The sequence below is a fragment of the Zonotrichia leucophrys genome, chromosome Z (genome assembly GCF_028769735.1).
Source record: "Zonotrichia leucophrys gambelii isolate GWCS_2022_RI chromosome Z, RI_Zleu_2.0, whole genome shotgun sequence".
NCBI lineage: Eukaryota > Metazoa > Chordata > Aves > Passeriformes > Passerellidae > Zonotrichia > Zonotrichia leucophrys.
The window spans coordinates 9,017,801-9,045,588 of NC_088200.1; the positions used below are offsets into that span (position 1 = coordinate 9,017,801).

Sequence of the window (27,788 nt, forward strand, 5' to 3'; positions counted from 1 at the left end):
GCAATGATTTCAGCAGATTTTTGTTCTGGGATCCTTCATCTATTCTTTTCTGTTCATTATGTGAGTGATTTGGTTTACTGTGCAGATGAAGGAAATACGGTGGATTATATTTTTGAGAACAGACCAATATTGGGGTAGAAAAAAAATTAAAGAATTTAGGGCAGCCTCTCTTGCCCTCCTAGAAGTTTGAAAGCCTCTAGGAATCGATGAAAAGCCCAGTCTGTCAGTTGTGCTGTCAGTGATGCTGCTGTGGTGCCTCCCCGCTCCCGCGGGCTGGAGCAGCAGTTCAGGTACTTCAGCGAGGCACAGGTGCCCTCTAGTGCTTCACTGAGCTGGTGTGTGCTGAAAGATCCCCTGAGCTTTCTGGGTCTCCCCTTTCCCTGCAGTGCCACACATCTGCTTGCTAACTGCGAGCTCTTATCAAATACCAGTAATGAAGTAATATCTCCGTATTTGTGACCTAGTGATTTCAGATTTATTATGCATGTTCCTTTCAACCAGGGCGAAAAAACCCAACCAGGGCCTCAGGTGGTTCTTCTATAGTTCTCCACATTAGCCAGCCATCTAGAATGGGGATGATTTATTGCATATTCCCCTAAGTGGCAGTGACTTGTAGCTCAGGAACTTCCAGAGCCAGAGGCGGTATCCTTGTGTTGAACAGCACTCAATGGATTTCTCTTTTGTGGATGCCAGTTGCCCTTTAAATGCACCCAGGTCAGTTATGTTTCTGCAAAGGAATTCACCATCTTAATTGTGCATTGCCTGAAGAAATATCTTAATTGCTGTGAGCAAACAAAACCAGTGTTTGAGAAACCAGCTCGAGGCAAGTTTGTTTGAAGAAATTTAATGACTGATCCTCCTGCATTCAGTCCCTGCCACTCAGCTTTACAGACCTCACCTTTTGGGCTGCAGAATCCTGATCTGCCCAGTGTTTTTTAGCACAAGACAACTTTGTGCCTTTGTCTTCTTTCTTTTAAGTGAACCTATCTCTGTTTGAGATAATAAATGTAAAGACAAAAGCTGCAGGGGAGTATTGAAGGAGCAGGTTCATTTGGAGTTAGATGGTGTCATAGGAAGACTTTCCAGCCTTCCTTCCTACAAACACCTAATATTCCATTTTCATTTTGGGACTCTTCATAGCTGTTGAGCTGATGCCTTAAAAAGAGCAAGCTGCTGCCATTCTGGGATCTCTGAGGATAATAATTCAGAACCCACTGCTGTCCTGTGCTACTGAAATTGCTCATCAGCAGACTTCCTTTCACCACTCTGTCAACCAGTCAGTGCTGTGAGATCCGGCAGTTCTTGTTTTCACAGTCCTGATTAACTCAGTGGGTTGGCAGTTTGCTGATGATAAGACTAACCACCTTTCAGGATCCCTTGTGCATTTTAAATAGCACAGATTGAAAGATAACTGCAGCGGAAGTCTGCTGCTGTCACCTTCCATGCACAGAACTGGTCAATTTATCCCTACCAAATCCAAGGAGAGACTGTCTGCTGGCTGTGTTTTGCACAGGCTGCAGCACCAGCTTGCTAAGTTTGCCACTTCCTTTGTTGTCAGATCTTTTTTTTACTAGCAAATACCGTTCTCATTATTTTGGTCAATTGTCCTAATTTTCTCATGTCTTTATGTAATACAAGATAGAAGAGAATAACAAAATAAAACCACTGGCATTCCCCTAGGGAACGCTTTGATGCTGTAACAAACAGCTTTGCAAAAAGTCAAAGCTGGCTAATTGAAATATCCCTGTGTTCTCTAATTTAGTATTAAATGAGATGAAAAATTCTTCATTTTGGATGTGAAGTGGATCACAGGAGAGTTTGCAAGTGTTGGCTGGGCAAACATTGTGTTCTTGCCTTGCCAGGCACATTAATTACCTCACTGCTGCCATCTCCTACTCTGGATTTGGTGTGAGCCACATGAGATTTTAACTGCTGAGGCTGTGCTGGAGTGCCTAAATGTAAACAGGCTTATTCCCAGTTTGGAGCTCCCTATCACAGTGGCATTGTGGTGTGGAAAGTCAGGTCTTTTCAATATCTAATTGAAGGTCTCAGAATTGGTAATAGGGCCTGTGCTTGTTCTAAAGCAGACTTCACCTTAAACAGAAGTGCACTTTGGAACGTGATTTTGGCATGAAAAAAGAGGACAGTTCTGGGGGTGTGTTCAAATACAGATATAATGGAGATTATATTACAGATATTATGCTAATAGATATTGTGCTTTGATAGTACCAGGGATATTTTCTCTTATGTGTGGCATGCTGTCATAAAGTTACCACGTGCTTTCTTATCTCTCTATATTCCTTCCTATTTTTTCTTTCCTTCCTTTAGTATCCCTTTCAGGAGGAAGTCCAGAAGAAACCATTGCCCAGTGCTGCCTCCCAGTGTTGTAAGTTAGATTTATTTCTTCTTAATATCTTTTCCTCTTTCAATGTACTTGATTTCCTTTTGTGGTTAGATGTCAAGTGATGGTACATCTGACCAACATTTTCTTATTAGAAGTACTTAAATTTCTGTGCAGTTATGAAAAGCTGTGCTCCTCAAAATATTGCTCTGCAGCTTCTGATGCCAGGAAGTGAAATCAGGCATTGAGTCTTGCACTTGCTCTTGTCCTTGTGTGCAGTAGGCACAGAAAATGTGTTCAAAGTCACTAAGATTGTCATACCCTTGTAATATTTATACCAGTAAGAAAGCTGTGTTTTTTCATGTGACTATATTAGGCTATGTTCTGCTAAAACTTCCTGTGTTAAATATAATTTTTAATACTGCTTAATGAAATTCTAAGAGGCAGAAAATAGGTGGAGACAAGTACTACTGGTAGCCTTTTAAAATGCACCAGAGATTTGTGTACTTGATGTCTAATTTCTTCACTATTACTTTTCAATGCTGCGTTGATGGATGGAAAAATATTTTTACTAATTTCTTCTTGTCTTGTCTTGCATTTTTTATGCTTCTGAAAACATGGATGGAAAAATAATATAGCACTTACTGTATCTGATGATCTGCAAAATTAGATTTCTGAAACACTGCTTTTAACATACAATAGATGAAAGCTCAGTGATGTCTCTTGTGAATGTCTTATCTACTTTTGGCAGCAACATTAATAAAATTCAAGCCTCATAATTTAAACAAATCTTTTATCCTCTACTTCAGATCCTTTAAGATGTGCATATTACACATTGCAGGCTGTTTATCCATTAGGCTGATTATAGGATCTCCTCAAAACTGATAATATTAGGAAATGCTAATTACTGTTTACCTTTTTTGAGTAGAATTAATTTCTCTGTATACTATTGTTGTGTTATCTTTAAAGTATCTTCAACAACTCTAGACATTAACCAATTGCCTAGGAAACCTGATTGTGCTGTGTAGCTGGAACATGTAGAACTCTATCAGTAATACTTTCATTCTAGGCAACACTTTCTGTGTCCCCCCATTTTGGAAAAAAAAAAAAGTATGTTAAGAATAAAGCAGAGGTTTTTTGTTTGGTGGGGTGGTTTTTTTGTTTGTTTGGGATTTTTGTTTTGTTTGCTTGTTGTTGTTTTTTGTTTTGGGGTTTTTGTTGTTATTGTTGTTATGCTGTTCTTGTTCTGCTTTGGGGTTTTTTTTTGGTGTGTTTTGTTTTGTTTTTTAAATGATCAAAAGGGTACAGTTGATTTGCTAAGCCTGTAAATAAGAAACATACTGGGAGAAACTAATATTTAACTAAATCATACCAACATAGTTTGCAGAACCCATAATGTCAAAAAGTCAAAGAAAAACTGTCTGCTGTATGAAGTGTCCAAGAAACGAATGTGTTATTTGCTGAAATTATTTTCCTGGCTCTGTGCCCTGGGCTTTCCTTTTGTTTGAGGGAGGCTGATTTGATTGAATCTCCCAAGTATTGAGATGTATGTGTGAATTAGAGGTAATGCTTCTGTGTGGAGAAAATAGCTGCACCTGTTCCCACATCAGGGTGCTTTTACAGCCCTCTGTAGCTGGTTTCTTCCCTGGAGAGACAGCTGGGCTCTTGTAGACAGACACAATGAGAAGCAGCACGATGGCCACCCTTGTTGTGCTGCCTGTTAACAGCCTGCATCTTGCTGGAAAGTGACCTTTTGCAATATTCAGTTGAAGGCCCTGTGGTTTGAACAATTAATGTCACATAGGAATTAATATAATCGTTCATGGGATTAAAACACTCATTAGAATGGATGTTAAACATTTCATAGCAGTCTGTTGTTAATGTATTTAAGAATTTTCAATAAAGCTGATGGCACTGCATGTACTTTGGCTTGTTTACTGCTTGCAAGTATGTGATGCCTATGAATATCTATTTCCATGGAAAAAATACAAATAGACATTTAATATAGAGGTACTTTTGAAAAATGAACTCTGCCTGCATCAACTTGTGCATAAGAGTTATCAGCTTGCCTCAATACAGCACAGTCCTTTGAGACTCAGGAGTTCAACACAGAACATGCACAGATTGCATCTCTATTGAAAGCTGACCTGACCTTTGCATGTGACACAGGAGCTCAACCCTTTTTACACAGGAGCAGGGTGGGTGTCCTTTACCACTCTAAAATGTGTTCAATATGGAATGTTCTTACTTACCATGTGGGTAAGTAATTGGTAGGTATATTTTTAGATAAAATAAAAACATCCTTAAGAACACTTAAGGCTCATCTAATTTTCCACTGCATCATTTTTCATTTTCATCGTCTCGATGTGCCAGATGAGGTATGGTGGTTACTGTTTGGAACAGGACAGCAAACTAAGCATTTATTTAGAAGAAAGAAAAAAACATGCTCAGTGTGAGTAGGTTTTACTCCACAAGAATGTTTTCCCAGGCCTTCAAAAACCACAAAATTATCTTAAAACCTGAGACACTATAGAACAAGAGTTCTGCAAAACATTTCACATAGCTTGCACTTAAAAAAATAATTGTACATAACTGCACGTGCCACTGGTGTCCTGCTTAGCCGCTCTGGCCACTCTCAGAAGACCATTTTGATGTCCTTGTTCCAGCTAGAGAAAATACTACTCCAGCAGGCAGGTTCAGGTTCACTAATTAGGAAGATACATGTCCTTGCTTGTTAAAATTAGATTACGCTTCTGCTCTCTTCTGCATCTGTACTTTGCACACATCTTTTCCCTTTTCCAAACCAGATTTTCTTGTGGTGGTTTCCCACTTCCTGCAGGGATGCAACTTGTTCTGTTACCTCCCCTGAGCAGAGGGGGGAGAAGGATGGAACAGGATGTGAGAGAAGTGGCCCCATCTGAAAGGCAGCCTGTGATCTGAGGGTGGGTTTTTGTCCCTGGATATGTATGGGCTGCTGCCTTGGCTTGGTGCCATGGGAAATCTCAGCCCACACTGGGAGCTCTAATGTTTCCAGAGACTGTTGAGCTTTCAGGCTCCTTTTCACAGTCTCAAATGCTGTTTTGTTCTTAGAAGACTCTGACCCATAATTTCTGAGGTATTGTGGGATTTGGGCTTCCTACCTATTCTTAAATGAGGCAGGTGATTCTGTTGCATATACAGTCTTTTCTAGGCCCTGCTGATTTTGGCACTTTTGCCTCTTTCCTTCATTATAGTTAACCATTTCATTTTTAACTCCCAACTGCTGTGTGTCCCTGTGTATTCCTCCTGCCCCAGAACGATCACATGCTTCCAATTGATTTAACTTTCAGTGATCCCAAGCAATAAGCAAAGCACTGGAGTGTCCATGCATCCAGTTTTGTTTGCCTTTCTATTAAATGTAGTCATAATTATTAAAGTTTTGGTATGTCAGTGTTAGAAAACTGCAGCATCTCCATGTTGGCTTTTACCCACAGCCTGAAATTAAATGTAAATTGAAAAGAAAGCAAGGTTTTGTTGTCTGGAAATTCTCTTTAAATTATGCAGATTGAAAACATTTTATTTGATTACTTTTGGCTTTGAGTCAATAAGCTCTAAGTTATTTTTTGTGAGGAGTTAAGAGAAATTTTTTCCTTGCATGCTCAAGATAATTTCTGGACACGTAGAAGTCCATTATAATCCATAAGTGAGTCACCCTGTGAGTATTTTAAATGCAGCTCTGACTTGGATCAGTTTCAGTGCAAACTGGGATGAGAAAGATACTCTGCATCTTTGCAGAATCAATTTGGCAGACTTGGTTAATATCAGCTGCTGTAAATACTGCCCTCCACCATTTGTCAGGGAGTTTACAAATCTGGAAGAGACAAAATTTGTTCAGTATGATTCTCAGGAAAGATAACCTAAGTGTCACTTATTTTCCCTTTTCTGCTTCAGTGTTTTTGTTCCATTTCCTTTAATCCTTTGCTCTGTGAAATCCCTGGTTACCAGAGTTGTGGTGGGTCTTGATGTTTTGTTGTGGTTTATATTTTTGGGTTTTGTTTTGGTGGGGTTGGTTTGTTTTTTTTTGTTTTGTTTTTTTTTTTTTTTTTTAATTTTTGGTTGGTTTTTGTTAGTTGATTGGTTGGTTTGGGTTTTTTTTTTTCTTTATACATCTGTTTGTTTTGTTTTGGATTTTCTTTATTTTGGGGGTTTTGTGTTTTTGTGTGTGTGCATGGTGGTTTCTTTATTTTCTTTTTGTGTGTATGTGTGTGTGTGTTTTATTGTAAGTTTTGTTGTGCTTCTTTTTTATCAGAAGAAGGTGACAATTTTGCTTGGCTCTGGATAGATACCCGCAGTAGGTTGGTACTGGCAACAAAAGAAGCAATAGCTTCTCATATACTCTTTTACCGGTAGAAAGAATCAAAGCCAGCTTGTGCTTGGTCTGCCATAAGATGAAAGAGAAAAAATACAAGGTTACATCTCTTAATGCTCTTTGGAATACATGTATGTGTGCACATGCATGCAGGAAAAAAAACTGCTGCGGTTGTTTTAGATACATAAGCAGCTTTTTATCTACTTAAAATCTGGCAAAATGTTTTATACACATTTTAGGAATGGGTGCTGTTTGATGCCAGATCAGTTTGTTGTGGTGACCCTTCTTTGCACTGATATTTGAAATAAACTGGGTTTGCAAAATTCTTCTAATTCCTCTGCATGCACTGCTATTTGAAAGGTACCACAAAGGCTGACTCTGAGATGTTTCATTCCTGATGCTCACTGGTTTTCTTTTTGGGAGCTCAAATTCCACTGGTACACTGGGGAGGCTTATTCATTCCCCTGAAGAGACTGTTCTAATGCTGAGATGATGATGCTTCCCATGGCACTGTTGAGGAGTTTTGTCTGCCTAACAGCCAGATGATTGCCTTCCCTGCCCCTTCCTCCCCAGCAAGCCCCAAACACTGATTTTATATTTGTTCTCTGCTGTGGATGCAGCATTTTCTGCTGCCATTATTGTGTTACTGGGCTGGGGATGTCCAGCCCTGCTGTGGGATGAATGACCCTGTTGCAGCAGATGGCAGAGAATTTGCTTCTTTTCTTCTTTGGTAATGGTATATTTATAAAAAAGTGATCTGCTCTACCAGTTTCTCAAGGCCAGACAGCGTCAAAACACTTAAACAAGCCAGAACATGCCACTCCTAATTGTTCACAGAGGTGCATGATCCGTGACAGTGGAGGGTCAGGCAGCATTGAGAATGCTGGGAGGTGACACTGCCCTCTTTGTTGTAAAGGTGTGTGCTGTACATCAAGATTCTTGTTGTTTTTTTGTGGTTACCAGCCTGGTTCTGCACTTAAACAACAGAGGTCAGCAGCCGCCTACAGCATCTCTAGTCCACACCACTTTGGGAAGGGTAAAGTAATCATAATAATGGTTATTTTACCCTTCTCAAGGGTTAGTGACCCTGAAGATCGTGTTGCAATCATTGTATAGCTGTGCTCTAGTGGGAGTAGAACTTCTGGCTGCAGTGTAGTTGCAACTCAAAAAACTGTTCAGTGTAAGTGTAATTCAAAACAGCACCCATGAATGGCTTTATTTATTTGTTTATTGATTTAAGCTAGGCCAGGGAAAAACTGTTTTAGCCCATACAAGGGGAACCATTGTATGAGCTTTTTGTGACAATTTACTGCTGAGCTGGGAAAGTTATATCCTTGGCCTCTCTGCTTCTGGGTGACTGGCAGCTCCCGTTTGTCTTTGTTTAGGATAAATCCCCTCTGGGATACTTGTTTTCCTGCGGCTTTGTGGCGCTCACTCTCTGGGCTGACTGAAGGCATGATAGGTCTGCTGAAAGGAACACAGATTCAAGGTTTTATTCTAAAATATCTGCCTGCAATTTCAGGATGAAGCTGCTACTGCAGGACTGGATATGCCTAAGGAAGAGTACTCAGCATATTAGGAGATGATACAGTAACAAAGTTTGGTGTACTCTACTGCTGCACTCTAGAGAACTCTAGGGCTTTGATTTTGCTGCCGATCATGTAAATATTGGTTTTTAATTGTTGTTTTCCTGGAGTAGGGGCTGCATTTTGAAAGGTGGTGACAAGGAAATAGTTTTTACTTTTAAATAAAACCTGAATGTAAAGTTCTTATTGAAATGTTGAACACTGCCAATACTGCTAAGTTTCTCTATAAGCAGTGATCAGACAAAGGAAATATTCATTTAAACACTCTAGCTTTTATAATTTGTCTAGTGATCTTCATGAAAGCTTATTTTTTTTCTAATGCAGTTTTTAAAGGACTTTAAACTTTATTAGTAATGATTTAATATCATAGCAATAGGAGCAAATCAGTTTGAATTTTGTTATTACAGGGAAATATAAACTGTTTGAAAGTTAAAGATTTTCAACTGGTAGAAAAATGATTCCTGAACTTTATGCACAGGTCATAAATATGTGTCCTCCTGCAGTGCGGCTTGTACTTAAAGTCTGAGATTAAAAGTCATAAGAAGAAAAGGCACCAAATCTTTTATCTCTGCTGCTGTAGATTAAATTCCTCTTTGCTATTATGCATGTATGTCATGTTAAGAGATCAACTATAGTCCAAAATTGTATCTCAGGAAGGGGTATATAAATCTTGTCAGTAACAGTGTTTAAATCTCTTAGCCAGATAGTGTGTGACTTGGTAGCCTGGACATTTGTAAGACAAAGCAGCTGCGTTAGGCATCAGTGCAGTGGTAGAAATGTTACAACTTATCATTGAAGATAAAATTAGTGCCTTTTTACTATGGTTACTGATGAGATGCACAAGTTTGTAATAACTTAGTGGTACACTGGATGATTTTATGTAGATCCAAGCTCTGCTTAAATTCTCAGATCTCAATGTGATTTTGTTTAGCCAACATAAAAGTGGCTAGAAGGGCCATTTTGTTTAGTGAAATAAAATAATCAAAAATTTCAGCATAAGCTGAATGTGGTGAACTGGGAAGCAAGGAGAGCATTCCAGTGTCACACTCCAGTACCTGTCCTTGTTTCTGTCAGATCCTTCTAGCTCACCTGCCTCTTGTGTTTTCTTATCTCCTTTTATGCAGAGGCCTTAGCCCTCATCTGGAGTGTTCCAAAATGGAGCTGGAAATGGTGGTATTTGTTATAAAACTTTCTTTGGCATTGTGCATACTGAAAACTTGACTTCCTTCTAAAAAGCTATTCAATGTATGTTTTCTATTTTAGAAGCTTTTTCCACTAAAATACCACCTGTTTACTTTTGGGAAGTACATTGAACACTGGAAGAATGTAGATTTTTATAGAATCTGAGATCTGTTCACACTATGTTGAGGGTATTAGCCATGGGAATAGGAGATTTTTTTAAGCACAGTTAAAGAACTGACCAGAACATTCTGCAAATGATACTTTATCAGAAGCAAATGTACTATCGGGAGTTTAGTTTGCTTTTATAAACTTACTTAGATGATTTCTGTTTGTGCCAAACATGGGATACAACAGGGGGATTGAATAATTTACCAGCATGACTATAAGCAGTGGTCAGCAGCAAATGATAATGTTCTGACAGAGATAGCAGGTTCCAACCAATCTCAGAGGCTTGTGAATAGAAATGAAGCAAAGTGGCACACAGGCAGTCAAATTAGATGGCATTAAAAAACTTGGAATATTCTGCTTTTTCACAGTGTCCCTGCTGATCCATGCTTGACAGTGTGAAGTGGGGAGGAGGAGTTCCTCCTTGAATGGTTGCATAACTGAGACATAGAACAAGCATATGTTATATTCAGCTAACAGTGGGAACTTAGATGTGCTTTATAAAATGTGTTAATGACAAAAATGTTTTAGCTTCCAAGACACCAGGCTGCTTGCATTGCTTAGTCCTTAATTGGAGGTTTATATGAAACCTCATTTTTTGAATACTGAAACTTACAGATACAAAATAATGTGATAACTGAGACACACACTGTTGGTATTTATTAACACATGGAGTGACTAGTCTGACTTGTCTGAATCATGTATTCCATTGTTGCTGTATGTTGTTGTATGGTTTTGGAATTACAGCTTCCTGTTTTCTATCTGTCTGGACTTCTTGGTGTTTTTAGTTTGAGTTTGCACAGGTTTAAATTTGTTCCAAGGGTGATCTGGAAGGGATGTTTTCTTAACAAATCATGGTTATGCATATTTCTTTTATGAAGCAGAAAAACAACTTGAAAAGGCTAAAAAGAAATTCTGTTTTCATTAACCTTCAAAATATCAAGACTGTCAACCCAGGTCTTCTGCGATTATGCTGAAGGACTGAGATGTATACTGTTAGCTCCTGAATCTTAAATGAAGCAGCATATGTGTTGAATCTTTAATAAATTCATTTTTTTTTCCAAAATGTTAGACACTAAAGTGAAGTGGGTGTTAGTAAAAACAAACAAAAGCGGAGTTTTGAGCTTCTGACTGAAAATCCCTTACTCTGTTTTTGCATCTCTTTCTCTTTGCTCCTGCAGCATTGCTTTCCCCAGCCTATAGTTGTAGCATTGCCTGGTAAGCCAAACCCAGCTTCTCAGTGTGAGAAAATGTGCTGGGTAAAGAGCTGCTGTCTAGAGGCAGCTGCTCCTCTCCTTGCCTTGCCCTGCTTGGCATTGGCTGCTATTTGCCTTGGGCATGGAAAGTCTGTGGGATTTCCATGCTGTTCAAATGGAACTTGGTAGCACTGAGGTGGACAGGTAAGTAGCTGGCTCAAGGTCATCACTGTCAGCTTGAGGACTTTTCTGCCTGTGGGCAGTGGTAATGCTTCTCCTCCAAGGACAGACAGACCTTGTATCCATGAGGGTTGTCTTAGCACTTGGTGGCTTTCTCCTTGTTGCAGTTTCAAACGATGAGTAGTGTTGTGCCAACCATCAGGCCTTTTTCTGTCCTAGTGGTTAGGAACATTCTCAGCTGGTTTCAGAGATCACTCATTTCTTCATGCAGATTGAGTACGGTGGTTTGTGCAGAGGCTGGCAGTCTGGGATTTTTATCTTTGTGAAACCTGGAGGACAGATAAGCTCCATTTCCTCTGTGGTTTTTCTGATCTGCATACCAGCTTTGGAAATTTATAGTTATCGTCTGGTGTTTCTTCCCCAGTTGCTCTGGGGTTTTACTTGTGCATTCATTTGTGAATAATGACATGCATTTCACTACAATGTAGCCTGACTGCAATAATGCTGTGTCACTACAGAATTTTTTTGGATCTTTGATAGTAATACAAGCTGCTAATACTTGAATTTTCCTTCGTTTGCCTCTTACTGTTCACCTGAGATGCAGACATTTTGATGGAAGGGTGTGCTGGGGTTCTTGTTACATGTGTTAGTGTCTTGAGATTTTCAGGAATGGGATACATGTAAGCTGTTGTTCAACTTCTGCAGTAATAGGAAATTATTTTTAATGGGAACTCTTGGTTACAGCAAATCAAAGCTCAGTGCAGGGCTCTGCCAACATCTCCTTATTTCCTCAGTCCCTTTTCATATGTCCCTCTCTACTGTCTATGCTGTCCCTGCCTTTGGTTTCCATACCCTTTGTCCTGGTTGTCTCCCCTTTTCATTTTTTCGCCATTTCTTTTACTTCTGTTTTTTTTTTTGCCAGCTTGGTTTTGCATTCCTCTTTTTCTTCTCCTTCCCCCCTGAAATAACAGTCAGACCTCTGTCAAACCTGGTATTTAGGTTTTTGTTGTGAAAAACAAGCCTGAGGTGATGGCTCTGTGGTCAGGATCATGCAAACAATGTTAGGTGGATCCTGGCAGGCTTCTGATGCATTTGGATACATCTTCATCTCACCAGCACGCCCAGCTCAGCTGCATTGTCACTCTTGCTGCTGAGTGGCATTTGTCTTATCTCAGGCTGTAGATTGTTGCTGCTTGACTTGATGGACTTCAGTTCTCTTCTGTTGTTAAATCCAGTAAACAAGAATTTCTGTACACAGCAGAGAAATAGACCTTCTGTACCCTATGGTAACTGCATGTGTTCAGCATTTTATCAGTGGCTCTTTCTAAATCAGCACCATAAAAATTGTCATTCAATTTGTTCCACTTAGTTGGGGCTGCTTCCTTTAATGACCAAAGCAAACATACATTTATTGCTTTTTTTTTTGCTTTTTTTTTGCTTTTTTTTTTCTAACTACTACTATAGGAGCCAGAAGGTAATGACCTACCTTTGAAATTCTACCAGATATAAAAGTGCCACTTGAACCTGAGCAATGCCTGTGCCTGTGCAAAGCACCACACGTGTGTTTGTCAGAGCCTAATCCAGAGACATGGAAGTACTGATGTGCATCTGTGTTGCTTTGTAGACCTTCTGTTTCTGAAAAGAAAGGAGTAATCTGATTGTAGCTCTGATGCATCTCTGTGCCTGACTGGTAGCTAGAGATGGTAGCCAGGACAGAAAGCTCTTGCTCGTTTTCTGTCTGCATGTGAAGAATTTGTTTATTGTCAGCTGCACTTTTTCCATCAACACTCCTGTAAATGTAACTTTTTAAAGTGGTTTTTACACTGACTTCTAGAAGTGCTGGTTCTGAAACATTTCTTGAGTTGCAAGTTGTGTGTATGGTTCTGAAGTGATTTGAGGGCTGTATGTACTGGTTTGTTGAATCCATGGTACTGAGTATGACCTTGGGGTGACAGCATGGGTATTGATAAGTAAAAACTTCAATGTCTTACGAACTTGCTGTGCAGCTTTAGCAGGAATTTGTTTTCATCTTCGATTTTAACATGGAAAGGTTTGCTTACTCTTGCAGGATTAACTTATGGGTGTTTGCCTTAGAATGTCATGAGAGCCCTTAACCTTTTACCAGTGTGTCTATCTGCTTATCTGCCTACTCTTCACTTCACATTGTTTACATGCTCACAGTTTTTCATGTTATTGTTGAAGTGGTACTCATCACTGGGTTAACTTTGGTCTGGAAAGGGGGCAGAAATGGAAATGTGAAGTGACTTTTGCCATTTGATTTCCAGAGTTTAGCCTGGAATCGGATGCTGCTCTAAACTGGGCTCTGGTTTCTGAGACATTTGAGTATGCTAGAGAATAACAATGTTTAACTGCTCTTGCTAGGTTGACTGATACGTATTTTGTCTACTTGTGTTAATAAATGCATATTGCTTATCAGTTCCAAGAGTTTATAATGATCTCAGTTTTCAGAATGTCTTACAAACAAACTGGACATGAGGTGCAAGCCCCAACATAAACTTAATGTTGTATTTATAAAGAAAAATATCCCTTAAATTTTCAAGTTCACAATCTGTAAGGCGTTTTAAATACATGAAAAGTATGCTTGTGGTTTGTTTTTTCTAAGCTTTCTTTTTCCATTCCTATTCTTTTCTGCCATTTGTGTTACATGCAGGCAACTGGAGTTATTTCGGATGGGGAGAGCAGCTGAGTACGTAACAGTTTGATTTCTTGCAAGCTTTCTGATCGTATAGTGATGCAGCATGCTCCAGTACAAGGAAAAGTGGAAATATTCATGCATATAGAAAGTCTGTTCTGTTGTATTTTATTTTACTTTCACTTAGACCTCATATTTGTGTGGATGGATGGCCATTCATTTTTTCACATTTTAGCTTTGTTTTGGTCATGTTTTATATGAGTTGCTTGTGCCTTCTGCTGGAATTTGAGGACATGATGGCGTAATTGACTGTTATTCTTGTCCTATAAAGGTGATTCTAGTTTTTTACTTGTGTATGTCTTTTATGTTGGTCTTCATATCTATGTGAGCCCAAATCAGTGTTTGAAGTAATAGAAAAACACAAGGACATCTGTAGTCATTGTCTTACTAAGATGGAAAACTATTCCATACTACAAATAGGAGTAAATCTGAAAGAAGAAAGGACTGTTGCACACTGGTGAGGTTGTAGGTATTGTGTTGTGTTCAGCCTCAGTGGGACAAGTATATCATGGCAGAAGTTGCAGGGCTTTGCTTTCACTAGTGCTGAGGAAAAACTCAGATACTTCAGCTGTCTGTGATCTGTAGAGCTGATGCCACACCTGGAGATTGCTGCGTTAAATTCTCATTATGCTGTGAAATTTTTCTTCTTTGTTCTAGAAAATGTACCTTCACTTTCTGAAGGTGCTGCAGATGCTTACAGGCTAGGTTGAGCAAAAGCTCAAGATACAGTGCGTGGCTTCCATAGTCTTGAGAAAATGCAAGGGTTGATTTATCAGTCTTAAAGTAAAGGTGCTTGTTCCCTGTGGGTGAATGTGAATGCTGTTTAGGGAAGCATGCAAAGAAAGATCACTGTGGCTGCCTCTAGCAGGGCAGAGATTTTGCTTCATGCTCTTCCATTTTTGACATAATGGAATTTGTAGAGGATGCTCTTACTGCTTCTGAGCCTAATGTCCAGCTGATGTTACAGTGCATTTCATAGGAGGACTGTTCTGCATTCTAGAAGTCTTCCACTAGTAACTTTCCCATTTCTTCTCCCACATTTTTTGTCCTCCTTGTTCTCCTGTCTTTGATCAAATGTAAGTTCTTTGTGCATTGTCAGTGTTGACCAACTCGCTTGTGCTGTCAGTGCTGTATGTCTCAATTGTTTATTCTTGAAGTTGTGGTAGGATAACTGAGAGGTAACTAACTTAGTTTTGACACTAACATAAGAAGGACTAGTGTCCTAAATAGCTTTCTTTTCCATTTTTGGGTATTTGAAAGGGAAATGGGATGTTTAGGCATTAGTCAATGAGAAGTGTAGGAAGGCTGTGTACATGCATTTCTCCTGTTTATCTGGAGAGTCAGTGTGTGGCTGTTTTGCTTGAAAAGGTACTTGTATTCATGAGGGTCCCTCCATTCCTCCCTCCCCTTCTTCCTTGCGGTGCTGTCCTCTTTGAAGTCATTTTAGCATCCTTACAGTCAGCCTTGGGGCAGTGTTATTGGTGTTTCCAAGTGAGCTCTGTTAGCTTGATATATAGAAAAACAATACAAATGAAAAACACGCTTCTAATTGTAATGTTTAAAAAGCAGCTGAGAAGGAAGCAGCAGAAACAGCGTATTGGTAGCTGGAAGACCTTTTCCTGGTGAGAGCTTTATGCAAGAGGACTGCTGTAGCACAGACTCTTGTTCGTTGGGCAGAGGATGCTTCAGGAAAGAGGCATCTTGTACTGCTGACCTAGTTTCATTTTAGGAAAGGGAAAGGCTTGAAGAAGTAGGGTAGATGTTCAATGGAGTCTTTGCACTTCAGCCTGTCAGTTCTGTTCTTGATGAATGTTTCAGCAGCAGAGTATTTTCAAGTGAGAAAAACAGGATTATGAAAGCTCTTAAACTGGAGACGTAGTATTGCAAACATACTGTCTTAAAAATATGCAAATTTCAAATGTATTTTTAAGCTGTGAGGACAATACAATGAACTCATGACCTACAAAGTTCCATTTAAATAATTTCTCAAAATCAGCCTTGTGTGCTTTTGAATTTTTTTTCCTTCCTTCTTACTTCGGTAGTCCTCTTTCAGCTAGTATGCATTTTGGTTATAAGATTTTTGAAAGTGTATTTGTCAGAAGTGACCAGTGGTTCAGTAGATGATGGTGCAGTGGGATCTGAGACTTAAGGAAAGAAGCTATTGGCAGCTATGATGAGAAGAAGTTTAAATGGATGACAGGAGGGGAAGGTGAATTAATTGCAAGGCCCATGGTGTAGAGTGGGCAGAGACTTTAGCTGACATGGAAGTTATTCCTTCAGTTAGTACAATTTATTTTCTTCTACCATTATTAACATAGACAAAAGCTGTGAAAAGCTCAGTGCTTGTTTTGGAGAACTTATGAGGGTTTTGCTTTTGTCCAAGATTTTGCTCAAATTTCTAGAGATTAACTAAGCTTGGGGGACTGGATGTCAGCTCCCAGGGGCTGATGATGCAGTGTGCTAGGAAAAGCAGGAGGCTATTTCAACTGAATACGTTTTGAGAGGAGCTCCTGCTGTGCCTTGGGACCTTAAACCAGGCAAAACCACTTCTTCAAGTGCATTCATCCAGCCATCTCTAATAATTTTGCTGCTAGTTTTCCTTGCTGTCCTTAAGTTTGATGTAAAGAAAGTTGCCAGAGGCTAAAGCAGCCTAGTTGAGCTGGCGTAGCAGGACTGTCAAAGTGTTTTTGAGGTCAAGATATTAAAATCTGTATGTGTTCTACCCTGCAGCAGTCATGTTATAACTTCTGGGGGTGGGAGTTAGGGGGAGGAATAACAGTCACAGAAGGTATCTCCTTCCTTGATTTTCGCCATTCTGTGAAATCCTACTGTGTGATGTGACTGCCCCAATGGGTTTTCTTCTTATGCTCCCCATATGCATGAATATTCAGTGATGAAACATGAACAGCATGCTTCTGTCCTGCCCTGCAGCCTTACCCACAGCTCTTTACTCAGTAGGTCCAGTGACAAAGAAACAGTTTTCATCCCTTGACAGGTCTTTGGTATATGTGAAATTTCTCAATCTGGGGTAAAAAAATTACTGGGTTTTTACATTTATTGTTATGTGTTTTGTTACCAGTTTTACTGATCTTCTGAGACTGAGGCTAAGCTCCAGCTTTGCTTATAGAAGACTTGTTTTAATCACCTGTTTGAAGAAAACTACTTGAATTTATTACACCGTGTGTGTTATGAGGCATGTTTTGCGGAAGCATGGGCTGTAATGCCTCCATTTGAAGGGGCGCTGCATCCCAAAGCCACTTCTGCAAGTTCTTGTCAGTCTCTTAATTAAAATTTAAGCGTCAAGTATGTTAATGAATGGGATCATCATTATATGCTGGCATTTCAGAAAACACTTTCTTGCCAAGGTAATGTGTGCTGTAAGCCACATATGGGCCAGGTTTTAATGCTTTTTATCCAGCTGAGCAATGTCTTTGTTTGAGAACACTTCTGTTAAATAAAGTGAGAGTGCTCATAGGGATGTTGCAGTTCTGTATGACTAAGAGTTTTTTGAGTTCACTCTTATTCATGAGTTGAGGATTTCTGTCTGATATTAACATCTGTGGATGCTGTTAGGTTCATGGGGCATACATCAGAGATAAAACGTGTTCCTGCCTCATCCTTTAAACATGCCTCAGGGAGGCATTTTGTGTCATGACCTCAAAGAGGCTTCCTGCTGCTATAAACCAGTAAGAAGTCTGAGAAGTTCTGGTGTTAGCTTTTATAAACGTATATGCACTAAATGTTTGATTAACATTTATGCTGATCAGCTATTTTGGGATGTTGCTTAGAGATACTGGGGTTTATGTCAAAAATCTTCCTTTGATAGTGCAGAGGTGAGATGTGACGACTGGTGAACAAATCATTTGGAATTCTCTGAGCCTGTCAGCGGGTCAGAGTTGCTAACCCATAGAAGCAGTGTTCTGCTTCCTAATAAACATAACTGTGTAAATCTTTGCACTCCCAGTATTAGTGAGTCACTGGATTCAGCTTTTTTTCACCCATAATTTTACTACTGGTTTGTATTTTTTGTTACACATTTGAGGCTAGCTAAATTGTTTATTCCTAAAGCTGTTGGGCTGGTGACTTTTACCAGATCTTAAACCTGTATCTCACTGAGGCTGCCTTCAGCCTCTACAAGTGCTGTCATGATTATAGAGCCACAGCTGAAGAACTTTCCATCATACCAGATTTACTTAGGCTTTACCTTAAATGACAGTTACGTCTGATGGGACGAAGAAGTTAGTTGAGCAGTAAAGTGAGGCATTAAGAGAATCTTTGGAGCAGCGTGTTTTCTGTCCGGTAGAAGTAATTATTATTCATTAGATGGCAATGGCTCAAGTGTTGAGCAGTAGCAATGGCATTGCTCAGCTGAGTAATGGCTTGTTATTCTTGTGAGGTCAATATAAGCCTTGTGATTGACAAATAGATCAGCCTTTGCTCCACAGGCTGGAAGTTTGGTGCTCCTCAGTGGAGTTTGGCATATGAAAGCATTTCTATGTAGTAAATATTGAATATTTTTCCTAAGCACTGAGCTGGGATAAAATTGATGGACACTGTGCTTTTCATAAAGCTGAATACAGCAGCATATGATTGATACTCCTTTCTATTCAATTGACTAGAGACTGACAAGAGCCCTGCAGCATTTAAACTACTAAAAGGCAGGAGGCTTAAATCCATTTTCGGTGTGGACAATCAAATTGAATTGGTTCCACTTCAGAGTGTAGAGCAGGGCCTTTTCAAGTGGCCCATATTTTGCAGATGTTTACTGCTGCTATTCTTTTCTCCTCTTCCATCCACTGTAGAGTGCTAATCTTACTATGTTGTGAAAGAACTGAAAAGATCACCAAGAACAAATTTTACCTCAGATTAAAACAAAATGGAAATTGAGTTAAGGGTATGGGAAGCACCCATGGAAGAAAAGGGAGTTCCCTGACGCTTGAAATTCCATCTGCTTGGAATTTCAGCACTTCAATGCAGGGTTCTTTAAGGATCTGGCATGTAAGGAGCACTCTCACTTCATTGTTCAGCCTCATGATGAATGACTGTGTAGGACACACACTACTGGATAACCTACCACAGAGGGCTTTAATTTGATTGTCCCTTTTAGACAGACTTGGTAGCAGAGAGAATGAGTAATGGCTGATTATTTTCTTTTGTTTCAAGCATGTTAATGGCGCACTCCACTGCCTTATGGTGTGTGTATTTCACTTTAAGCTTGCAAAGATAACCTTGCATCCTGCACAGCCACACACAGCCATATATTTTTCATACCTTACCTCACTATAACTTGGCATTCTCCTTTCCTGAAGGATTACCAAGCAGAAATGTTTCTGCAGGGAGAGGGACTCGCTGGAAAGGAGCTTTTTCATTTGTGAAGGTTATAGTTAGTGTTAAGTACTGTGCTTAAGCAAATTTACCTTTATGTGTTAAATGTAGCAATTTTCCTCTATAACAAGTAGTGTAATTATGTATAGGCAGAACTGCTCTCCCAGTTCTTCTGATTTTCATACTGAGTACATTCCATTAATTTCTCTTAACTTATACTTCCAAAAAAAAGAAAAAGAAAAAGCATTAAAAAAGTCCAGAAGCACAAAGTTCTGTTAGGAATGTTGAGAAGAAAGGACAGTATTACAGTTTAAAGGTTGAAAAGTTTTCAGAAAGAGCTCCTTTCCAGAAAGTGTTTTTGAGTTTGTGGTTTTTTTCTCTTTTTGAATATCTAAAGGTTCATTTTGGCAGCTGCAAAATACCTGAAATTTTGGGTGCTGGGGTTTGTTTGATTATTTTTTTGTTGAGGGCGGGGGGGAAGGTGTTTTGTTTTAAATACAGATGTCTTAATCTGCCTATTAGTAATGATTAAAGAAAAATAAACTGTAATGGGCAAGGGGAAGGGAGGGTGAGGATCTAATCACTGCAGTTCCTTGGTGCACACTTGAGAGAACTGGAGGTTATAGCCAGCTCCCAGATGGGGATACAGCCACAGCAGAAATGGTGGTTTTTTTGGTCATTCTTCCAAAACTAAGCGGGCTCCAGTGTCCCAGCAAGGCAGCTTGAGAGAGCTGTGCCCTAAAACTGCTTTTGTCTCTTAGCCTTTGAAGATGCTGACAGTGCCGTGGATGACCGGGACAGCGACTACCGCAGCGAGACGAGCAGCAGCCTCCCCCCTCGGTACCACAGCACGGTGCAGCCCAACGCCTCCGTGCACCAGTTCACGGGCCCGGCCCGCCTGCAGCAGCAGGGCGTCCTGCGGGATTCCTGTGCCGACTCCCTCCACAGTTACGATCTGGACTATCGGGACCATGTGGCCGCCAGGTGAGTGCTCTCCTATGGGTAGCTCTCCTTGCCTTGTTGTTTTCCCACTGCAGACCGTGAAGGTACCGAGCTGGCAGAGGAAGGCAGATCAAGGGCTCTGGAAGTCTTCTGGTAGGAAGGTGTTACGTGTGTTGTTGACCCTGGGATTCTGCTGGGAACCAGGAAAAACCCGTGAGAGTATGTGTTACACCAGATCTGGCAGTTTAGGGAGTCACTTTAACAGATATGCTCAACTTCGGGTCATTTGTTCTTGGCTGTACTTTCCCCTTACTCTCTGAAGGCTAGAATAGTGGATAGTTGCTTGTTCTGGTGCCGTGGCGTGGGTGTTCCTCTCAAGCCAGTGAAACACATTCTAGCAGAATTATCCTATTGGGAGCTTCTTCCTTGGTGCAGATTTATTTTCTCTTCTGGATTAGCTCCAGTTCTATTACATCTGCCAAAACAATGTATTCAAGAAGGAATCCTGTCGGTAACAGATTAGTTGTTGGGTTTTTTTTTTCCTTCTGTTCCTGTTACCATTTAACACTGTTGAATGGTGTGTTTTCTCTTTCATACTTTCAGCTCTATGAAAGATAGTTTGTTTGCTGTGATTTTTTTTGCCATAAATTAGTAGTGTTTTTTCACAAGTGTTTTTAGCTTGTTGAAATACTGAGCATTGCTGCACTAACTTACCAGGATCATTGGCTGTGAGCTAGAACTAGTTGTGCCAGGTGAAAGCAGAAGATTTTGGTCAGCTTGCTGAGTGTTTCTGTAGAACGGGCTAAGCTGCTACTTCTGCCTTTGATGAGGAAGGAAGAGGCACTATCACAGTTAGAAGTGCAGAGTTCTATTTGTATTATAACTGATTTTTTTCTGCCTTATCTCTCTTGGTGCGAATGTTCTTGTTTTCTAAAGTCTGAACCTAAATTCAGTTATTGTCTTGGGTGACTGAGGTTAAGTTTTGCCCTTCTTGATGTATGATCTTTAATAGTAAAGGGTGAAGTTTAATGGTAACATCTAATGTTGTTACTGTTACTGAGGTTTCAAGTATAGAAGCAAATGTGCCAACAAAATGCATTTACTGCAGTGTGATGTGTCATTCCTAGTGCTCTATTCCTAGTTCATTAAATGTCTTATATATAAGCAAGTTATTCCCTTTCCCATGTGAATCTGTGCTGCTGGCTTGCAGTGGTAAAATTGCTGAAGATCTAATTGAGAAGATGAGCTGAGGCTTTTTCTTTTTGGAAGAGCTGAGTTGAACAGTGATGTTGGACCCCCAGTCAGGGGAAGCCAATGCTGGTGACATATTTTTGGAGTTGTGTTGACAATACAGTTGTGTTGACATATTTCTTGGAGTGGTGTTGACAATACAGGTAGTTTTTCATCGCTCACTTTGCTAGGAGTCAGTGTATATGTGAATTTCTATCTGTATCTAAAAGATAGAGGTGTTTTTAAGACCTTCTAAAGAACCGCTACTGGTTTGGATTTTTAGAGAATACCAAGCTGGAATATATTTCTTTTTCCCCCCCAGTTTCCTTAAGATATTGATGTGAAAGGATCTGACTGATAAAATTTACTTGAAAACCGTGAGCTTTGTAGTTTGCTATGGTCTAAAATTACTTTCAGTCCAGAAATGCAGATCCTCAATGGTGATCTGAGAGTTCCTGTTTCCATGTGCATTTTCCACATGCCCAACAAGATTCTTTGCTACATATTTGATCTTATAAAATATGCAGATTAGCTTTCCAAAGAGGCTATGTGGGATTCTTTCACTTACCAGAAAGGTATTTCTAACAAGCTAGCTGAAAAAAAGCATGTGGGTAGATCTGAAATATTTTCAAAACAAAGTTGTAGTTGAGTATTGCAGGAACAAATTGTATTTGACTTTTGTTCCTAGCAGCTCTCAGTGCTGCGTGCCAGGCAGTCACCTGATGAAATCAGTGTTCCTGGCAGACTGCAACTGATGGTTGCTGTGAAAATGAGGGCTTGTAGGAGGGTCTTCTGGGCAGACCCAGAAGAACCAGACAAGAGCCTGCTGAAACCTGTCTTGAACTGTGCAGAAGGTTGTCAGTGCCGAAATGCCTCAGTTGAAAGTGTCTGTTCTAGCACCTGGGTTTTTTTTCTTACAATATTTGGATGAACAAGTTCTACTTCTCTTTATTAGCTGTTACACGTGATCATATTCCTGTGATTGAAGTAATGTATTTTCTTCCAACCTCTCCTAAGGATGACAGGCAATATTGTTATGTGTCCTTGGAGTGTGTTTTGCTGCCAGCAACCAGTTTGGCTTCAGAAGAGCAGACGTCTTTCCCTCAGTTTTGGTTTGTGGGGTTTTTTTTTCTGTTTGTTCACATTTTGGTTTGGTTTGGTTTGGTTTTTGGTGTGTTGGTTTGGTTTTTTGTTGGTTGTTTTTTTTTTTTTTTGGTTTAAGTACTAACTTTTCTTTGCAATGCTCATTTTCTTTAACTGTTTGTCCTCCATACCTCACTAGTCTTACTCAGTATGATAGCATAGATTCCACTATGAGAGTCCACATCTGAGTCTTAAGATGTGAGATGAGTGGGTTGCCCTCTCTGCCTGTTTCCCCAGTGTTGCTGCTTTGAAGTGTTCTTGTGGTACATTTCAGCTGATATTCCCTGTTTGCCTCAGCTGTTTTTTAGGTCTGCAGTAGTTAAATGCCGGGCTGATGCCTTTTTCTCCTCTCATGTGTTGGGTTTCTCATCATTATTTCTAATAAAAGGGATGCTTTGTAAAAGAGCAGAGAAAACACATACAGGAAAAGAAAGAAAGAAAAAAAATTTAGAAAGATTAGAAAGAAAAGTAATTTTCTTTATGCCTAAATTAGTACATTTTTCGGTTCAGCATTTACAGATAATGGCTCTTCAGACATTCATGTAGCATCCATTGTCTTCAGCTGAGCTCTGGAAGGGCTTGATCCAGTAACTCTGGTGGGCCTGGGAATCTTTTGAAAGAAAATTATTTCATTTACTGGCTTAAAATAGTGAGCAAGAAGTGTAATAAGTGTTCTAAACTGTGTATAACAGGATTCATTTAAAGTAATGGGCATCTTTCCAATTAGTATAAGTTAGCTAATACTGTTGGAAATGCAGCACTAAAGCAGCAGTAGAAAATGCAGTGACCCATCTCTCTCTAAGGGCTGTCCCATCTGTATCCTATGCTGGCATGCTCCATGCAGCTCTCATGGTGAAGACTCTTGGATTAGCAGTATCCATAAAATTCCTGCTATCTTTGCCCTTCTCTGGCACTAGGGGGTCAGGGGCACACATGCCCTCATGCGCCTCAGTTCTCAGCAGTGGATGATGTGAGGCAAAGCTGCATCTTTCAGATGATCATGTTGATGTTTTTACATCCACTTTCTACCTGTTTGTTTGTATCTAGATTGTCAGAAGCTGTCCTTGTGAGGTTTAGGTGAAGAAGTTTCCTTGCTACTACCCTTGGGGCTGTTGAACGATTGAGATTATACTGCTGACTAAGCAATAAGAATTAATCCCAAAATCCCAAGGGTCATTTACTTGGGTTTCTAGAAAGCATCAGATTGTTTCAGCTTAATTGCTGCAGCTTAATCTATTCTCCCACAATGGACAATTATAAATTGCTGGATCTGTTCAAACGTGTTATAAATGGGAAATACAGATCCTGAAAATCATCTAGCCCATCATGATGGGCTAATATCCAGCACCAGTGTTTTGATTTACCTTCTGGTCCAGTAACAGCTCTGAGAATCTTAATTTTGTCTTGTTAAGGGGCACCTTGAGGCCTTTAGCTGCAGCAAGAGCTCTCCCAGCAAAGAAGAATGGTAACATAGCTGAAACTCCTCTTGTTGCTCGTGCCCACAGTTTACGTTTTGTCCTCTGTCCTCACTTGCCTGGGGTCCAGTGGCTCCTAAGTCTCCAGATGAAATCTCTGCTCTGTTGCCACCTCTGGGAGGTACAAGGTCCCTGAAGGCTTTATGAGTACTGCTAAAACAAAGTCTGCAGCCCAGGGTGACCGAAATGCAGGCACAGCATAGTGGAATGGTGCGCGTGGGCACTGCATCTCAAAGTAGTCCTGTAGCTGCAATAAGTGACTTCTTTTCAGCATGCCTAAAAAAGCAACTGCAGAGTACTGGTACTGCCAAAGCTGTGTGCCCTCACTTGATCACAAAAAGCTGTTCTCCCTCAAAAAGGCATTTCTAAATTTTGTGCAGACATAACCGATGGAATCTCACAACCCATGCTGCTTTTTTTGACTATTTGATTGAAGTGTAATGGTGGCAGATTGGAAGGTTTTCAATTTTGTTATTCCTGAATGTTTCTGATTTTAATTTACGTTTATTTAATGCATGTTTTTCCATTACTATTTTTTCTATCCTTCCTATAGCTTTTTTTAAAACTGTTGTTTTTCCCTTCCTATTTTTTTGCTGCCTCTCTTCCTTTCCCTCCCACTCCCTTTATTTCTCATCTTAGACAAGGATCTCTAGCTAGAAATGAAAGAGTCAGGATCATTCCATTTGACACTGAAGATGGAGAAGAAGAACAGGACAATAACTATGAAGAGCTAGGAAAACTGTTAATAGAGGATTTCCTAGAAAAAAATCATAAAACTAGAAGTTGGTATGAGAAAAATGGGAAAAAGATACAAACTCTCTCAAAAAGAGAAAATTTAAATCACTATGAAAGATCAAGGTACTGCCAAAATGTGTGTCTGGAGTCAGGGTCTGTAGATGTCCCTAGATATCCTCAGGAATATGATACAATTGATAGAAGAAGGAAAAAGAAACTGCGATACAGTTTTGAAGAGAGGGAGCGAATAAGCCTGCAGAGAAATGGAAGTCTGCAGTTTCCCGGGAAAAAAACAGTTTATTTCAATGGTGTGGAAGCTGATTCTGAACTCATTGATGATTTCCCAGTATATGATAGAGTTAGAAAATATACCAGGAACTGTGAAGGTAAGGGGTTGCCTGCTTACCCAGTCTTGCGTCCATACAAAAATGGGTTAATGGTTAAAAGTGGCAAGTTGCCCAACAAGCAGGGGATGAACCGTGAGGACTCACTTCACCTGAGTAACAGTGAGGACATGAAACACATGAGGATGCTAGAGAACACTTTTGTGCCTGTTGATGTCCTTGAAGAATTTGATAGCAGTGCTTCTGATGAGTTCCAGTACTCGCCTGTTTCAGATGAGGAAATGGGGGAACTTTCAAGAAGATGGTATGATTCTGACATCAGCCATTTGAGAAACATAACTGCTAATTTCCCTGCAAATATGGGCTCCCAGTCAAAAGATGGCACTGATAAAAACCATAAAACTAAAGAGAGCAAGCGTGATCATCCTGTGCAAGACTTAGCACTGTCACCTGTTGAGGAACCCAGTGAGGAGTACATAGATACAATGGATGAACTTCAGTGTCTGGTAGAGTCAGTCTCTGAATATTTGGCTGAAAAGGAGGAAGAAATCAGCAAATTTGGTACATTGCCAGAAACAAAAAAAAATGTTGAGAATGTGCCACTGAAGCAGGATAATGCTGATAATACAGCAGAAGCTAAAAAATCTGAGCAGACCAAACATGTTGCTGCAGAGGAGAGTACCAAAGGCAAATCTGAATCTCTTCCGGACTTGTCAGGTGTGAAAAATACAGTGAATTCCCTCTTTAGCTCTTTCACAGAGAAGGTAGGGTCAAGCACAAAGCAACTCACAGCATCTGTTGAAAAACTTGTGTCTTCCACTCCAGAGAGTACAGAAAACAAAAACTCATCAGAAGGTGGAATCTTGAATGTATTTACCAGTAAGGCTAAAAGTGAGAGTTCTGCTTCTGGAGGGGCAGCAGATAGTAAATCTGACGCCAAGTTCTCTATTCAGTCTTTGCTACCATCCCAGGTGAGTGGTGATAAAAGAGCCCAGAACACAAACTCCAGCAAGCCAGAAACCACTGGGACAGACAGTAAGGCTTCTGCACCACATCCTCCCCAGCAAACACAAGGAAATTCTGGCGACAGCCAGCAGAACCAGCATTCAGTTGTGAATTCAGTTCTAGGCATGTTTAATCCTTTAAAGATCTTCTCTGAGAAGGAAGTGCCAAAACAAGAAGTCACAAAAGAGGAGCACACCAAGGACAGCCATGCTGTGAAAGCTGAGGAGGCAAAAAGGAGCGAAGCACCATCTGGACAGATGTCAGCCAGGACCAGCAGCACTGTTCCAGAGGCACAGAAAAGCGAGACCAAAAGTGAGGCAGAGGTAAATGCAAGTAGCACTTCTGTGTCTTCCATCTTTGGCAGGCTCACAAACTCAGTCAGTTCCTTCAGTCTGAAAGCCAATCTTGATGGTCTCTTGGCTCCGAAGCAGCCAGATGTGCCACAGAAGCAACCAGATATGCATCCTATCACAAGTCAGCCTGGTGCCACTTTGGTAGGGGGTGCGCCCATGGCTAGGGACCAGCCTCCTGCAAATCACTCAGAGGATCAGCATCCTGCAGGCCATGGACTGGCAAACAAGCAAAACAGAGGTAATGTGGAACCTAAGTCACAGCCTCAAGATCAGGGTACAGCATCTGAAAGCTTTTTTAGCCCGCTCAAAAAGTCTTTCAGTCAATTGTTACTTCCTTCTGGTGAACAACAGAAGAGAGAAGGTACGTCTGAACATTTTAAAGACCATAAGTCTGAGGAGGATCTAAAACAAAGTAGTTCATCAAAGGAAGAGCACTCATTTCCTTTCACTGGAAAACTTCCTTTTATCAGTGGGCTGGGTTCATCAGCAAAGCAAGAGCAGAAGAATGAAAAGGGAGGCTTTATGTCATCGTTATTTAAATTTTCTTCTGCAGAAAATCTAGCACCTACACAGCATCAAAAAAGTCATCAGGGTACTAGTAGCAGTTCCCTGCATGAAAGCAGAAACAGTAATTCAGGAAATGCTGTTTCAGTAAAATCTAGCTCAGTTCCAAATTTATCAGACAATAAGGAGGAACTGTTACAAAGGAGAAACATGGCTAAAGAAAACCTATCTACTGTCCAGGTAAACAGAGAAAAACACCAGGATAGTGCCTCTGCTACCTTTAAGGCCAATGAAGAGCAGCAGAAATCTAATAGTACTCAAGAAGAACCTAGAAATGTAAAAGGAGGACAGATGAAAGAGGGAGTAAATGTAGCAGACTTAAGCAAAGGCTCAGTTGAATCCACCTCTTCAGCCAAAGGGCCAGAAGCTCCAAGTGCAGATGATACTCAGAAGAAGCACACAACAGGTTTTCTTTCTGGTTTTCTTCACATTTCTTCAAATGAAAATACAGCCAATAATCAAGATTCAACTGTTAAAAGTGAGGGTGATAGCCAGAAAACCACTTCTCCTGGATTATTTTCTGGCTTATTTAGGTTAGCCTCAAGTGAAAACTTGTCTGAATGTAAGCAAGAGAAGACAAAACCAAATTCTCTGGGCTTCATGAAGCTTTTTGATAGAGGTGAGGATTCTAGCTTGGAGACGAAACCCAGTAATTCGGGAACAGCTTCTGACAGTCAAAGCAGCACTGGAGAAAAGCAGGAAGCTTCCAGCTTCTTAAAAAATCTGCTGCCAAAACCAAAGGAGAAGCAGGATAATGTGAAAACAGTGGAATCTTCCACTACTGGCCACCTATCCAGTGCAAGAGTAAATGAAACAACTGAGCCTCATGTTCCTCACAGTGCACATCCTGTGCTTTCTGAGGCCCTAAATCTGCAAGCCAATGTACAGGACTTGTCTGGAAAGCCTGTAAATAGCAGGCATATTCCTCACCAGGATGCAGAATCTAAAATTCTTCCAACTC

At 40.3% G+C, this 27,788-nt stretch overlaps 1 protein-coding gene across 4 annotated transcripts in view; it reads left to right on the forward strand.

Annotated features, from left to right (window-relative positions):
• Positions 1-27,788, forward strand: part of UNC13B (unc-13 homolog B) — a 207,934-nt gene that overhangs the window by 43,292 nt on the left and 136,854 nt on the right. For 2 of the 4 annotated variants that reach the window (XM_064735262.1, XM_064735264.1), the window contains exons 7-9: positions 2,329-2,386; positions 13,670-13,705; positions 19,798-20,020. In XM_064735262.1, the coding sequence (XP_064591332.1) occupies positions 2,329-2,386; positions 13,670-13,705; positions 19,798-20,020 (317 nt within the window). The remainder of the gene's footprint in view (positions 1-2,328; positions 2,387-13,669; positions 13,706-19,797; positions 20,021-27,788) is intronic. The other 2 variants (XM_064735263.1, XM_064735265.1) reach the window with 1 other exon arrangement.